The sequence below is a fragment of the Lipophrys pholis genome (genome assembly GCF_963383615.2).
Source record: "Lipophrys pholis genome assembly, chromosome: 15".
Taxonomy (NCBI): Eukaryota; Metazoa; Chordata; class Actinopteri; order Blenniiformes; family Blenniidae; genus Lipophrys; species Lipophrys pholis.
The window spans coordinates 17,569,360-17,585,020 of NC_137642.1; the positions used below are offsets into that span (position 1 = coordinate 17,569,360).

General features: G+C 43.2%; 2 protein-coding genes across 4 annotated transcripts in view; one reads left to right on the forward strand and one right to left on the reverse strand.

Annotated features, from left to right (window-relative positions):
• On the forward strand, positions 1-13,687 carry ggps1 (geranylgeranyl diphosphate synthase 1). 2 transcript variants are annotated; one of them, XM_080481686.1, is made up of 4 exons: positions 1-84; positions 1,924-2,015; positions 4,704-4,774; positions 12,113-13,687. In XM_080481686.1, the coding sequence occupies exons 2-4, from the start codon at positions 1,949-1,951 to the stop codon at positions 12,914-12,916; spliced, it is 942 nt and encodes a 313-aa protein (XP_080337812.1). In that variant the 5' UTR covers positions 1-84; positions 1,924-1,948; the 3' UTR covers positions 12,917-13,687. The 2 variants fall into 2 exon arrangements, with proteins under 2 accessions (XP_080337812.1, XP_080337811.1); XM_080481685.1 differs by having other exon boundaries at positions 28-496.
• b3galnt2 (beta-1,3-N-acetylgalactosaminyltransferase 2) overlaps positions 7,881-15,661 on the reverse strand; it is a 27,499-nt gene continuing 19,718 nt past the window's right edge. The window contains exon 12 of one of the 2 annotated variants that reach the window (XM_080481682.1): positions 7,881-8,225. The gene's annotated coding sequence lies outside the window, so the exon portion shown is untranslated. The remainder of the gene's footprint in view (positions 8,226-15,661) is intronic. The other variant, XM_080481680.1, reaches the window with a different exon arrangement.

Genomic DNA, 15,661 nt, shown 5'->3' on the forward strand with positions numbered 1-15,661 from the left:
GTGTGTTCGATATGTATTCTCGGCCGTCCCGTTTCGCAGAAGTCATTTGCTTCTCGGGAGGAAGTCATTTTCCGGGGAGTGCAGGTATATAATTGCAAACGCACATTTCGCGAAGCACCCATGTTACCTTTCCCAGCCGCTCTGCGCGTGCTCTATAACGGGGCTAACGCTTATATAGGCTTCAAAAGTAGCTCGTGCTGAAAAGTCTTTACAGGGCGCAGCGGTAGCTGAATTAGCTTAGCATAGCTCCATATGAACCAGGCAGCAGCCCGCGGACCTAAATGATTTAAAAGCGCCGATGTGACGACCATTACAGCGTGCCTTACTCGACCAGAGTGGCAGCGGATACCTTTATTTTTATTTTTTTTAATGGAGTATAAGCCCAACAGTGACATGCCGGGGCTTATATGTTAGCCCGCTAATGCTAGCTCGTTAGCAGTGTGGCTCACCGGAAAACGGGACCGGCTCGTCAGAAGACTGACAGACCGCAGCCGAGGTGGGTGGAGTTAGGACCACTAAACTTAACTAATATCTGGGCTACTAACCTTAACTAATGCCTTTACAATGGTGGAGTAAAGACCACCAAAACAACAATAGAGTGTTGGAGTTGACTATTGTCATTACAGAGGTATATAGCTTTAAACCCCTATGACGTGCATGTATATGATGTCCTCAAATGTCTGTTTTTCCAGTTAAAGTAATGGCATGACAGTAAAGAAGTTGCACAATGTCTCGCTCGACCCTTCGCTTAAATAAACCGTTTTATGTTTAGTCACTTGCACAGTGCAAAAGCGTCTATTCATGTTTTTTCTTAGTCTTTAGTTTTTGTGCGTCTATTATATTGTTATTACTGATACTGTCATTATCTGTGTATGGGTAGATGCGAACGTGTCCTTATCTATCCTTGTTTTTACTTGGTGCTGCTAAAAAAGCTCTTCATATGCTGAATATACCTAGAAATTTAAATCTTTTTTTTCTGACCAGTGCCTGTACAACATTTCCAAAGGGAAACTTTACAATATGGGAAAACCAAACAAGTTTAAAAGACAAATGTTAAGCAAAATTAAAACGAAGTTAAATGTAAGCAAATAAAAAAAGTTTGGGAAAAGTCAAAACTAGAGCCACATCACCCTGATTCATCAGTGCAGTGTTTGAACCCATCCGATCATGTGACGCCTGAATCACTTCGCACATGGGGAGTTGATGACTGCACATGCAGCGAACATCAGATGATTTGGGGGATTTTCTACAATGACACATTCATCTCTCATATTCCATTGCATGTGTGTAAATGATGTTCTCAGCTGGGTGCACTTATCGATCATGAGTTATGACTGTGCAGTCCTAGTGCATAAACTGCTTCCGAGGAGTTCAGGTGTTGTGTTTTTATGTCACTCACATAGAATCATTTCACTCAAAGAAATGTAGAGAACTACTAATCATGATTATGTTAAAGCTGACATTGTAAGAACTGAATTTGTTTTAAGCCTATTGCAGATTTATGAAAATGGTAAAGTAAGCTTTAGTATATAACCACAACAGTAACAACCGAGACTTTATATATAAACCTACCAGATTGCCGCCTGTGGATCCCAACAGCTGGTAATTATAATCTCTTAAAATGTTAAAAGACTATAAAATCTTCCATTCAACCTCAAATTACTACAGCGTGAGAACCAGGGGGCATAATACACCTTAAGCTTCACACTCCGTAAATAAACTAGTAAACTGTCATGACTGTGGATGTGTTACTTTTTTTTCATTCAGAGCTCAATATTATCACCGTTATTTCTACAAGCTCATCACTAATCCTAGTCGTTCAATAGAAATTGCTTCAGTGCTCTGACTTTGTAACATTTATTAAGACTTTAAAAGAGATACAATTGTCAACAACAATCACATTTCATGGGTGTGTCTTTACAGAATAAATTGGTGTGAACTTGAAGCAATGGATGGTGAAGCTGCCTCTGACAGAATTTTGCTGGAACCATATAAATACTTGTTGCAGCTGCCAGGTAAGTATTTTATTCTTCTAAAATAACAGTCAAATATCTTGAAGATCTATACTGAGTAATCTACGCTAATCTGCTCGCTTCTGGCAGCAGACCGGACCAATATGGCAGCTCGGTCACAATCGTTCTCTTTCACGACTAAAAAGTTCAGCGACATGTATTTCTGAAAACATTTGGTGTGAGAAATAAGCAGTCCTTTTTTTGGTTCTATTATAGCGAGTTTAGACGTTTAACCAAAGTTTTGCGATGTGTCGCACCTCCTCCCCCTGTGCTTCACTTACATAAATGACAAAATTCAAATGAGTGCTAATGAGCTGCGGGCAGCGCAGCGCAGCTCAAAACGCAACGCACTCAGCATGCACTGCGGTGTGTTTCACATTGCAAGGGATGTGAGAAATTGACAGATCTTGTGCACACGCAATAAATAGTCATAGTAATAGTCCGTTGCTTTCTGCCGTTGTTTCAATAACGGGGCTGTTTTAAAGAGAATGGACATGTTCATGTCAATATACATTAGTTAACATCGGCGCGCATTCCACTAAAACGTCACCTTAAACCAGCCCTGTTGAAGAAGCAATGGCAGAAAGCAACAGACTTGTGATTTAGGAGTCCCATCTGAACTCCAAGCTGCTATAGCCTGAACTTGCGATCATGTCAACTGACTGGCAGTTTTAGAAGGAAGGCGACGCTTCTTGATATGCAAAGTATATATAAATAAGGTACTCATTGCCCGTCCATTCCACGCCAAGAGAGAGACAGAAAGTTGTCTTTTTAAAAAAAAAAAGAAAAGTACCTGGGCAAAAAAAACCTTTTAAAATGACAACAACAATGACGACCTCTCCTCTCAGTTTTCAGCTCCATAGACAAACAGCTCTACAGTCAAAACAGAGACTGGCTATTTGATTTATTCAATTTCTATCTACCTACATTGTATTAAGTACAACATTGCTGCAGCCAATGAGAGTTCTAAATGTGTGCTTCATCTTGTGTGTAGCGGTCATGTTTCAGCCATGTTACATGTTTCAAACATCAGATATTCTGAGGGAAGTGATGCTGTTTCAGTGTTACCAGGCTTGCGGGGATGTTCAGGCAATTTATGGGGACTATTAGTCGCTAGTAGCTTCTTTCTTTCACCCTGTCTGACCTGAAGGAGTAATTGAGTGTGTATGTCGTGTTTCACACCTTATGAGAGGAAAGACTATCGATGAAGAACCTCTTCTTCCTAGATTAAAGGTATCAGAGGGCAAAGTGTAGAAGTGCTCCTTTTTTAAGTAGAGACACTGGAAAAAAACAGATTGTAAAAATATCAGTATAATATAATCAAAGCCGAATATAAATATCTGGCTGTGTATAAAATGCACGTTGATTGCTTTTGTTTCACGCTGCCTCGGAGCTGTAATGTATTTGAATTGTCTGCCAGTTATGATTGATTCACTTTCCAGTTTGTTTGTCTTTTGTTCTTCTGCAGCAGCAGATGGTCCTCTCTTGTTTAAGACCTTCATTTGTCAAAAGTTTAAGTTGTATAGTTTCCATTTGAATCTTCTGTACAGAATATGTAAACAATGATTTGAGCGTGAATCCATTTATTGTGTTGGTAATGCCTCCTACTGAAGTGTGTGAGTGTGTTTTAATTTATCCATGACATCAACAATGATGAAATAACAGTTTGAGAAATGAGCACAGCGCTGCTTATTAGCATTTCAGTTTTTGCCATTTCTGGTTCATCTTGATCAACTCATCACTGGCTGCTTTTTTAACTGATTTCTCGAGTTTTGATTGGCCACTTTTTGTCAGTGGAGAGAAGATTGACCCAACAGCAGAGTGTAATTCGGGTAAATAGGACATGAGCTTGGATCTCACTTAGTTGGGACTATTTCTCTACAGCAGTGTCACTGTGCCAGCTACACTCTCAACAAGCAGTTATTTTTAAAGACCTTCAATTGATCGTATCCAGAAAGTTCCCATATTGTATTATTAAAATTGTTCAGTTACACTTTCTTTTTCCAGCACATTAAATCAAAAAGATAATAAGTTTGACTCTGTGTGTGAGACTTGACTGTCTGAACACATCATGTTCAAATTGTGGCGCATACTGTAACTTTGCTCCAGATCTTAGTAACACCATCATCGCTGAGGCCTGTGGTGTCGAACACACAGCCCTGCTTCCAATGCAGACGAATGATCTTTCAAAGTGCGGAATTACAGAACAGAGATTATCAGCATTTTTTTTAACAAGAGCAGCTTCTATTTCTAATTGGTCCACTGTGGGTTGCACTGTTTTAGTAAGTTTATCCACTACACTAGACAGAAACACTTGAGGCTAATGTTTTCTCTGCTTCATTGGACTTTAAAGGTGTTTGTTGCAGAGATCGCTGTAACCACCACAACAATTCCCTTTGGCTAAAACTGTGACAATATTATGTTTTAAATGTAGGTTTTTTTTCTGGTAACATGACTCTGACAATAAACTTCTTTGTTAATATAGACTTGAACAAACTGTGTGCTCGTGAATGATTGACATGAGGACACAAGCATCATTTTAATGCCAGCCCTTTTTAAAAAGCTGTATTAACTCATGCTTTGCAACAATAGTGGATGCAATTAGAGGCTTTTCCTTTTTCTGTTTCCTTTTCATAACACAGTGTGAATGCCTTTCACTATTAAAGCCATTCAATTCTGCTCACCTTGCAGGGAAGCAAGTGAGGACAAAACTCGCCCAAGCATTTAACCACTGGCTCAATGTTCCAGAGGACAAACTGCAGGTGAGAAACCATCCATTTCATATGTCTGCAAATTCAAAGTCATACAATGTTTTCTGTTGCAACCGTTTTAGAGAAGGTGAAATGAAGCCGTGCCTAAATCTAGGCAGGCTATTTATTTATTAAATTGTTAATACAGCTGAGCTGGGCAGCATCCCCACTTCATAGTGAGAAGGTTAAGGTTGTGGGTTTGATTCCAGGCTGGAATCTTTCATAGGTGTGAATCTGATGTTACTGGGGACCTGTCAGGTGTGACCATACCTTTTTCCTGTTGGTAGCAGAATCTGCTCCAGAGCTGTGCTCCAGAAAACTGGATGAAGCGGAATAGAAGGTTTATGTATATATGATGGATACAGTGAAGTTTAAAGTGGTTATAAACAGTTAAGTTTTGAAAAACATTCATTGTTCTTTGTCGTAGTTTGAGACTGTGATTTAAAAACACTTCATTTCTCTGAATGTTGAACCTTTCGTGTGTGTGTGTGTGTGCGTGTGTGCGTGTGTGTGTGTGTGTGTGCGTGCGTGCGTGCGTGCGTGCGTGCGTGCGTGCGTGCGTGCGTGCGAGACTACTGGGGACACAATGGATTTTTCCATTACAGAGTGATGTTGGGGGCCCAGAAACCAAAGTGGGAAACTAAAACAGGGCAAAAAGCTCTATAGCGCCGCAGAGGAGGATGTCACGCCAATTTGTTGTGGTTTCTGTAGTATGGGTGAGCTTTATGAAATTTTTGACTGCTCAAAGGCACAACTGCTGCCCACATCCCACGTTTAGTGAACTAGGTCTGACATTGTTTTGGTGAATGGATGTTGAGGCAGTCGTAGGACAGTGGGCTTTGTTGGTAAGCATGAGATTTCATGTGACTAACAATATCAAGCTGTGTCAGATCAGAGCTTGTTAAGTTGCTCACATAGTCCTTGAACCATTTCTGCGATGCAGTCCACCACCCGCAGAACAGCACAGAACAACTCCTGAAACTTGACAAAAGCATAATTTACATAAAAATGTTTCCTCGACTTAATTAAACATTTAAGACAATGCCGGGGAACAATGGCTTTGTTAGCTTGCGATACAAACACTGTTCAGTGCAGTACAGGCTGCACATAATACGGTCATCAGACCGTCAAAACAAGTTCCACACGGTTTTACTTTTCATGGGTAAAAATAATGCACGCCTTACATACAGATTTAGATTGCCTCCAGTCATGTCATGTCAGTTTCTATGACTTTACTTAATAAATCCACTCCATTGTAGCTTTAAACGTAACTTTTCTGTTTCTGCACTCACATTCTGCACACGTTGTCTGGTCATGAGACACTGAACCTTCCTCCTCCTACTTAACGGACTGGGTGAGTAAGTTCAGTGTTCCTCTGTGCCAAGTCAAATTTTTGTGTCATCTGCTGCCTTCTGTTCTGCTTTCTTTTCCTCAACATCATCTGGAAAGACAAAATAGATCAAGTGTTGAGTGCATGAAAAGAATTAAAAAAGCATGGTCTCTGTTAAGAGAAACTTCTTGTTTCTTGAGGGTGAAAGTGAGATTATTGGAGTGGAGGTGGTTTTTAACAAGTGCTTTCTAAGATCAGAATGGCGGGGGGGGGGACTGCACTAAAGCACTGGTGGTGGTAGTGTTTTTTTTTTTTAACCGAGCTACCTCAAATCAGTACATTGTTGAAAAAGATTGTGTTGTGATTCAGGTCCATAATGAGGCTGGTAATGAGACATTTTGTCTACTGGATGTTGAGCAATTATGTTGCTGTGTTGGACAATAGTGCTGAGAGGAGGCTGAGTCTTAGGGAGAGCTTTCTGTTTAGAGGTTAGTCTCCAGCCCCTGCTTTACCTGTGGTCATGATGAAAGAAAAAGAAGCTGAAAAGAGTCGTCGTCGTAAGGTGGCTGGGCCCTGTGTGCCAGCTGGGGAAACAAAGTAGTACTTATCCACAGCAAGAGGAGGCAGGTGGGGGTTATAGAGGATTTTATTAAGATGCCCCCTGGTCGTCTTCTGTTGGAATAGTACTGTGGTGAAGACTCGAGTTCGGCCTTAAAACCTCCTCTAGTGGGAAAAATAGATTGATGGAAGACACGCAAATACTTCAGGTTGGTATAACCTCATAAAATAAATGCATCTGCCTTCTATACCACTTTATCCAATTCGGGGGCACCAAAGCCAATCCTAGCAGAGTATGGGTGAAGGCAGGTACACTGAGTGCAGGCCACAAGTCCATCACAGAGAGAAAGCACACACACTCACATGAACGCCTGCAGGTAATTTATCATCACAAATTACCCTCATATGCATGGTTTAAACTGTCAGTAGAAACCAGAAAAAACTTGCACACACAGAGGGAGAACATGCAAACTTGGCTGCATAAAATGGATTTAACACCTAAATGAAAGTGTGATTATTGTGGTACATTCAGAGTGATGGTATAATCCATGATCCTCTGAGGAGAAACTCTAAAAACGTTTGTAAAGGGTGATGATGGTAGGTCATTGTTTATCGATGCACTGTAATGCAATAACCGAAGGGTTGGCTGTTCGAATCCCGCTCTACCCAAGTCATTGTCATTGTGTCCTTGGGCAAGGCACTTTACCCACATTCCCTCGTATGAATGGATGCTGCATGGGAAATGGCAGCCACGCCTCTGTCAGCAGCCCCAGGGCAGCTGTGGCTACAACGTAGCTTACCACCACCGGTGTGACTGATGTGAATGAATAATGGTTTCTGTATGCACTCGAGTCACCTAAAAAAAAAAAACTCTATATAAATCCAAGGCATTATTATTATTATTATTACTGTATTCCAGATGATTTGGTAAACGGCTGTTTGAAGGAAAACATTTGGCAGCACTTAGCAATTGTTTGTTGATGCAATTCCGACACACTGTACCCACATTCAGTTCCAAAGAGAGACGGCTGCTGTTTCAGCTTCTTGTGCTGCAGATTACCTTTGTGAAAAAAGGATTAGCGTGATTCAAGTCACAGACGGCTTCCCAGGAACGCCTCCACTCATTCATCACAGCGTTGAACCATATTCTTAGACTGCAACTGAAATATTCCAGCACAAAGCAGACTGATTGGCATTCTTGCTTTTCTCCAAGTGAAATAATTTCAGATTATCCATTCAAATTTTATTGGTGTTATTGGCTTTATTATAGCAGTAGGATTGGCACTATAACGACTTCATAATGCTCTTGTGTACAGTGACAAAGATATGGATGGATCTAATCTACATTTCGAAATCATCGTGGCTTCAATGGTGCAGAATCATAAGTGCTGAAGCCTTCAGGTCATATTATGGTGGAGCGCAACAGGTCTCCATTTGTCTTGAATGTTTAATGAACCCTTCCCCCGAATGGAGAAATTTTAGTTCTGAAGCACAGCTCGAGGGTCACACTGTTGTCTCCAGCAGTTGTTTTTGCTTTCAGCCACGAAAGAAAAAGTCCTTCCTCTTCTGAGTTATCTGTTGAAAGTTAAGAAAAAACAGGGTGCATACGTGTGAGAGTAATGAAGTTGTCTGTCTGCTCTGACAAATTATTGGAGATTATAGATTGATCCCATCATGTCAACATCCATCTGATTCTGCACCGAGATATTTAATCAGTGCTGCTGTTGCAGTGGGCTGCGGAGCTTCACATGAATGAATGGCTTCAGATCACGAAATTAATAAAATGAGAGACTTAACAGTCAAAGTGGCATCTTTGATTTGTGTTTTTTCCACCGTTGATGCACCTCAGTGATTGATTGCATTGTTGGCATTTCAGTTTCAATGCACCATGTCCTTATTGGTGTGAACATGTCAGTGAAGAGTTTGAATATTTTTCTATGTCCTGGTAGTTCATATGTCCTACATTCATATGCAGATTGGATCCAAATCTGCTTATGTTCTCCAGGTAATTCCCCTACAGACAGAGCGTCCCTGTTATGTTGCAGCGGGTGGCTGAGGTTTAAATCTGCCTCACATATCAAAGACCTGTCTCACCCCATGGCCCCCTCCATCTCTGTATAGCAGCTCAGTAAACTCCTGCTGAACCCATCATGCAGACTGAGAGCACTCCTCTCGTCATCATTAGCACGCTGCTGCCAAGAAGTCGCCGCCATGGAAACAACCGTGCCTTCAGATAGATGCAGGCGGTGACGGCGGGACTCGGGTCTCATTCATGCGACGGTGCATTTTTCATCAGAGCCCATATGTGCTTCTGTACGGCGCAGCACACTGCAGGTCGTGGATGCTCAGGAAATTCCCTCGCCTGTGTTCATCAGTTTGCCTGTGACCTTTAGCTGACTGCTTTCTTTTTGTTCTCTGCGACAGTGTAGAAAGGTTAGTATTTTATATACTGTCTTCCTGTGAAAGCATGCATTCATGTGCTGCCTCAGGCTATGAGCTTCTTATGAGCCGTTTCCCTGGAAATAACAGGGGTGACAGGTCCACATGTAAAATCTGATGTGGAGCAACTCATAACTCATAGACGGTGTAATAATAAAGCCAACCGCTGGATGAATACAGTGTGTTAAGAGGGTCATCATTATTGGGAAAGAGATAAGATTGCCTCAGAGCAAATCCTGGTTAGAACGACATGGTGCATTTGCAGCATGTCTGTGTTGTTGGCTTTCTCAGGAAACAGGTTAGCCGTAGTAACATCTTATCTGCAATCGGTTTAATTAGTATGTGACCGTTTAAACAATAACCACACACAACAAATGTGGTATTTTCTGCATGAATGGACTCTTGCTCATCTCCCTAAATGTATTACCCATTCTAAATGTATTAAATCTTTACGTCGACAGTTAATTAGTTTGGGGCTCTAATATCCACAAAGTATATATTAGTCTTTGGCTTAAGCACACGGCGGTAAAATGAAGCATTGCTGTTTAACTGATACAGCGTCAGTTATCTGCATTAGAATGCACCTTTTTGATTCATGCAGCAACAACATAGAAATAAGGCAAACGGGCCCCCCTCATTCAGAATAACTGAAATTAAAGCACACTTGTGCTCACGCACTGTATGTCTGCAGTGTTGCGTTCCCAGGATCCCTCGTGCTTCACTGAGCAGAAGATGCCACCAGTAGGAACCTGTTTTATTTATATATATATATATATATATATATATATATATAGTCAGTTATATCGACTTTGTTATTGACCCTGCATGCCAGTTACATGGATTATACAGCCAGTCTGAGGACAACAGCTTTAGTCGAGCATTAATACCTAATTGCTTGTAGTTCATACAGCCTTGTTCACCACAATTACAGCGCTTCCTCACGTTGGCTTTAGACAGTCAAGACCTTTAGCCCTGATCAATACTGCAGCCACCAAGTAACGCTGTAGGGAGGCTTGTGTCAATGGTGAGTTTTCATGAACATGTATCCATTAGAGTCACCAATTGGCAGCAAACGTGTCTTTGGACTGTGTGAAGAAAAAGGAGAACTTAGAGGAAAACCTACAGACTACACGCAGAACATGCAAAGTCCATGTAGAAAGGTCCTCTACACCTAAACTGGAGATTTTCTAACGCTACTAACCAGCATATAGTTTTGATCATGAACATATGTAACATAAAGCAGAGTAGTTAGGACCAGTGTAAGGAGATTTAACATTGGATTAGCATTATACTGTGGCTTCTTAGACTTTAGACGTACTTAACTTGCAGCTGAATACTAAATGAGGAGTCAGTCCAGTTGGCATACTGTGATGTACTGCGATGGTCCAGACTGTAACAGGGCTGGAGCCCGTCTCAGGTGTACTTGTGGAGGTTAGCACCCTCTGTGGCCCTTCCAAATAACACAGCTTTACACCAGCACATAACTGACTTGTCGTTTTCCGTAATTTCCCCTCAATATATTGGACTCACTGCACTCGTTTGTTGCGGAGGAGTCTCTGCATTCTTAATGGATCACTGATTCGACAAACGGAGTGAGTTTCTGCCTCAGTAACCTCTGGTGATAATAAAGCCTTGCAGACCGGCGATGGCACTTAAACAGCAGCATTACACAGAGACAGCCTGACTAATTGGACTCCTTGGAGAACCCAGACACTCAGTGTCCAGAACTTGAAAATCGCCTGTGCTTGTGTGTGAAGCTGTTGTTGATATGAATTTTAAATCCCATCTTGATTGTGCCCTTGTTTCTTCATACTGACTGAACTGATTCACAAAGACATAGAATCTCCTGTTTATCCGTGTATTCATTGTAGTTTTACTAGCACACACACACACCCTCTCCTGTAAGTGGCTCTCTGAGGTTGCAGGGTGAGTGAGCGTCGGGACCCTGCCGAAGAAAAGGTTGTGTTTGGCGTCTAAACTGCTCAACTGGCCCAGCCTTGGCCATCTGCCTGACCCACTGAGTCTCTCTTTGTGCTCACTGGCCCCATACAAACAGCTTTCATTACCAGACCACACCACTTGTCTTTTAAATCAGCAGAGCACTCCAGCAGCCTGCACGTCCAGCTCAGGACAACTCTGACAGCCCCAACAGACACACACACACACACACACACAGAAGCAAAGCTGTGATTGGTGATCAGCTTGAAGCGCATCCTGATGGACAGAAATGTGCTGATACAAGATAGCCACAAATATTTGACATCACTCGATCATGACTGACTAAAAGGGCTCACGGAGTGTTTGTGCATCTTCCAAATAGCTCTCGGCTCAGCGTTACATTTCATGCATGCTGAAGCTGATGGAGTCGTACTGTATCAAGCTGCTGCAGCTTGTCGATACCTCGTCGTAATGCTACGGTTAAGTGCTCTGGCCTTTCTGCTGAACCCTGCTGCAACACCTCTAATTGCTCAAACTGTGTGAGTGCATTTGGATGTTGTTTGTTTGTTTTGGGATTTTTTTTGGGGGGGGGGGTCTGAGCATCACTGATCAAATCAACAGCAGTTCTGTCAGAATCCGACTCTCCTCCAGCCTGGAATGTGTCTTTGTTGAGCTCTTCATACTCTGAGTGATTGGATGGTTTGTTTGAGCTGCAGCTATTTGGTGTGCTTGATGAAGACTTTGATGCAGGAGTGGAGCAGGCAACAGTGTAGACATGGCACCCTCTGCTGTGTACAAGTTGTAATGCATAATTTACACAGCTGCTGCTTCTGTAGCCATTAGTAGCAGGAAGTCGGCTTCATTCCCACTATTTCTGCTTCATGTAGGGTTCTGGCTCATTTCAAGGAGGAGATTGTGAAAACATCTTCAAGATTTAGAATCCCAACAATTATACAGACTTTAGGACAAAAAGTGCCAAGGCTATGAAGGAGACAACTACTCCAATCAGATTGTTGTTTAGATGAAATGAAGCTTTAAAAGTTTTGTTTTGTAACGTACTGATCAGATGTGTTTGTGTTGCTCAGGTGATCATCGAGGTGACCGAGATGCTGCACAACGCCAGCCTGCTCATAGACGACATCGAGGACAGCTCCAAGCTGCGGCGAGGCTTCCCCGTGGCACACAGCATCTACGGCATCCCGTCCGTCATCAACTCCGCCAACTACGTCTACTTCCTGGGGCTGGAGAAGGTCCTGATCCTGGAGCACCCGGAGGCCGTGCGAGTGTTCACCCGCCAGCTGCTGGAGCTGCACCGGGGTCAGGGCCTGGACATCCACTGGAGAGACACCTACACCTGCCCCACCGAGCAGGAGTACCGCACCATGGTGCTGCAGAAAACCGGAGGCCTGTTCGGCCTGGCCGTGGGTCTGATGCAGCTCTTCTCAGACTGGAAACAAGACCTGAAGCCTCTGCTGGACACGCTGGGCCTCTTCTTTCAGATCCGAGACGACTACGCCAACCTGAGCTCGCGGGAGTACAGCGAGAACAAGAGCTTCTGCGAGGACCTGACTGAGGGGAAGTTCTCCTTCCCCACTATTCACGCCATCTGGTCGCGTCCGGAGAGCACCCAGGTGCAGAACATCCTGAGGCAGCGCACGGAGAACATGGACATCAAGCGGTACTGCGTGGACTACCTGGAGAAGGTGGGCTCCTTCGCCTACACCCGTCAGACTCTGCGAGACCTGGAGGTGGAGGCCTACCGCCTCATCAAGGAGTGTGGGGGGAACCCTCAGCTGGAGAGCCTGGTCAAACACCTCAGTCAAATGCATCACAAGGCCGAAGCGTCGGCAGAGTCCGGCAGTGCCACACGGCCGAGCCACAGCCTCTGATTTCCTCCGGCTTTCACTCGCCCTGCGCACACACACACACACACACGCACACACACACGCTTGGCTCGTGCACTGATGCAGACACACACATTCCAGAAGAGCTGGACGCACACACCGATCAAACTATGTTGAGTCACAGTTAATCACTCCAGCACTGGTGAGACCGCCGAGCCGCCCCCGACGTTGCCTTTTCTCTTCCGTGTGCCTGGTGGCGTCCTCCAAGTTACTCAACACTTCACGTCACTAGTTTTGTATCCAAGTGCAGCTGTGCAGTCAGCGGAAGAGACAAACTCAAATAGTTTTACTTTTGCATTGTCTGATAATTAAAGGTGGCAAATCGGCTTGAAAGCCGTCCTTTTGATGTGCTTTACAACGCGTCTTTTTTTTGTCCTCTTCGCCACACAATCGGAATTAAACTGAGTGCTTGTTTTTCTCCTCTTTCTTTCCCTGTTAAAAAAAAAAACAAACCACGGTCATGATGTGTATTTCGGCAGATCTTTGATCTTAAAGCCGCCAGAGTGCCAATCCTGTAGAGAAGACCTCTTCAACGCTGGTCTGCTGGTTACATAACGTGACGGCATCGTATGAAAAGTGACGCTCACTTGTACACACGTATTGTGTCCATGCTTTGGTTGTGTTTTTCCACCGCATTCCGGTCCCGCTCAGATTCAGCACAGCTCCTCACTTCTCCAATATTTGATCAGCGTGATTCTGTTATGTCCGTTTGTTTGTTGAAGCCGTGCAGCGCTTAACCACTTTATGGATTTATTGAATAAAAAATAAAAAAAGAATAAACATATTTGTTTGACTCCTAAAACTACTTTTTGCACACACCAGAATAAAATGAGAACATTACCGAGAAGTTCATGGATCGAAATATTTAGTTTGGTTTTTATCTTGTGCCCTAGCTTATATGTCATTAAATTTATGTTGCACTACTTTGTTTAAAATAGTTGTACACACACACACAAAAAACAATAAAAAAGGGATAAACAGAACAAACGGTAGTAAAATATACATAACGGCCATAATAATGTGACATAAATACAATAAAACTGGGGGGAAAAAAACAACCATTAAATTAACAATAACATATTATAGAAATGATACAAGCACCATTTCTTCTCTTCTCCGTCTGTTTTGAAGAAAAAAAACACTCGTCTTAAATCACCTGAAGTCAAGTGAAGCCGCTCGGTCAAAACACCTCCAGGGGGAGAAACGCCCACTTTGTGTTTTTATTCATCCCAACAGCTCCGCCAGCACTGCGGTTTATTGTTAATGTGTGTAATAAAGATGCCGATTCCATTTTTCCATCCACATTCCCTCCATCTTTTGGAGTGAATACGACATGTTTGCCGTTTCAATGTGATGCCAATTACTGTTTAACTCCATTCAATCCTTCTCCCTTATTTCACTGTACACCTGCGTGAAGTGGAGACCTGTCGGGATAGAGTGTTAGGAGAAGATGGATGGAGCTCTCCTTTCACAGTCCCTCTCACTGATTCAAAGTCTGTTATTATCTTCGTTGTCTGCCTCCTCGCCTGTCACACCAGCCATCTCCATGTCCTCCTTCACTACATCATGAATCTCCTCCGAGGCTCCAACACCCCCTGTCCCCTCTCTCTCTCTCTCTCTCTCTCTCTCTCTCTCTCTCCTCAGCACATGTCTATACCCCTGTGTCGTTTACTATTTCATCCATTCATTTATTCGATTCAACTGCCTCAGGTGTGCGCCATTCTCCATGTTCAGTTGCAGATATCTGTGTACTTCGTGTGTTCACACACGACTTTTGGGCATCTTCTGTAATTAATTTAATATACAAAGAATTGTATGCATTTGATCTCTCCTGTTGCATCAGATGTGTGTTTACTGTTCAAGGCAGCCAGTAGTTCTGCGGGGTTGCACTGAATCGTGCACACACACACACACACACAGCGAGACGAGCCGGCTGATGCAAGTTATTACAGCATTTTCTGTCCATGCGCTTTCTCTTGAGGAACCTTGACTGAGCGCGCACCGAGGCCGGTCGCCGAGCTTTAATACCGGGCACCAGCCATCTAAATCCGACATTATCTCGCGGGCTTCTGTTAATGCCACTGTGAGTTTTGTGAGAGGAAAAGGCAGCTCTGTGGACGGAGGCGATCTGTCCCAGACAGCTCTGTTGACTCGCCCCAAGATTTGCTCTTGACAGCTGCAATTCAATTAATTATGTGTCGTTAGGATTGAATTGTGGCTTCAGAGAAAATGCATCTATTCATCAAAGTGTCAGATTCTTAAAAATCAGTCGGAGGGGGGACCGGATCCTCCTCTTAATTTCTCCCTTCCAAGCAGACAGGAGTGCGGCGGGAAAATAAAAATGCAATGCAAATACATTTGTGATTTGATAAACAGCAGAGCTGCGAGAAGTGGCTCTCGCAGAGCCGACTTAAGTCCGTCACAATAATCAAAACCTCTCACGGTTCTCATTTCGTCTCTCCCTAGGGGTTGACGAGATTGATTTTCTTCACCCACAGCTCCTGGGTTCTGTTTGAGAGCAAAACAGAATAGCTTTTGTGTGGAGAGCGACATGGATCACTCATCCTCTGCGAGCTTCGGATTATTTATCACTGGGCTGTGTTTTACACACTGGGGTTGCTTGGTGGCACGCCAACAAATATCGAATCAGTATTCCTGTGGCAACAACACATTTTAAAAACCTCGTCACTCAGACTGTAAATAGACGCTTAGGTATTTGTTTGAAATCTT

Excerpts from the sequence above, each read along its gene's own strand:
- ggps1 (XM_080481686.1), top strand. The coding sequence starts at position 1,949 with ATGGATGGTGAAGCTGCCTCTGACAGAATTTTGCTGGAACCATATAAA. Across the intron at positions 2,016-4,703 it reads ATACTTGTTGCAGCTGCCAG|GGAAGCAAGTGAGGACAAAA; the intron begins GTAAGTATTTTA and ends CTCACCTTGCAG. Across the intron at positions 4,775-12,112 it reads TTCCAGAGGACAAACTGCAG|GTGATCATCGAGGTGACCGA; the intron begins GTGAGAAACCAT and ends TGTGTTGCTCAG.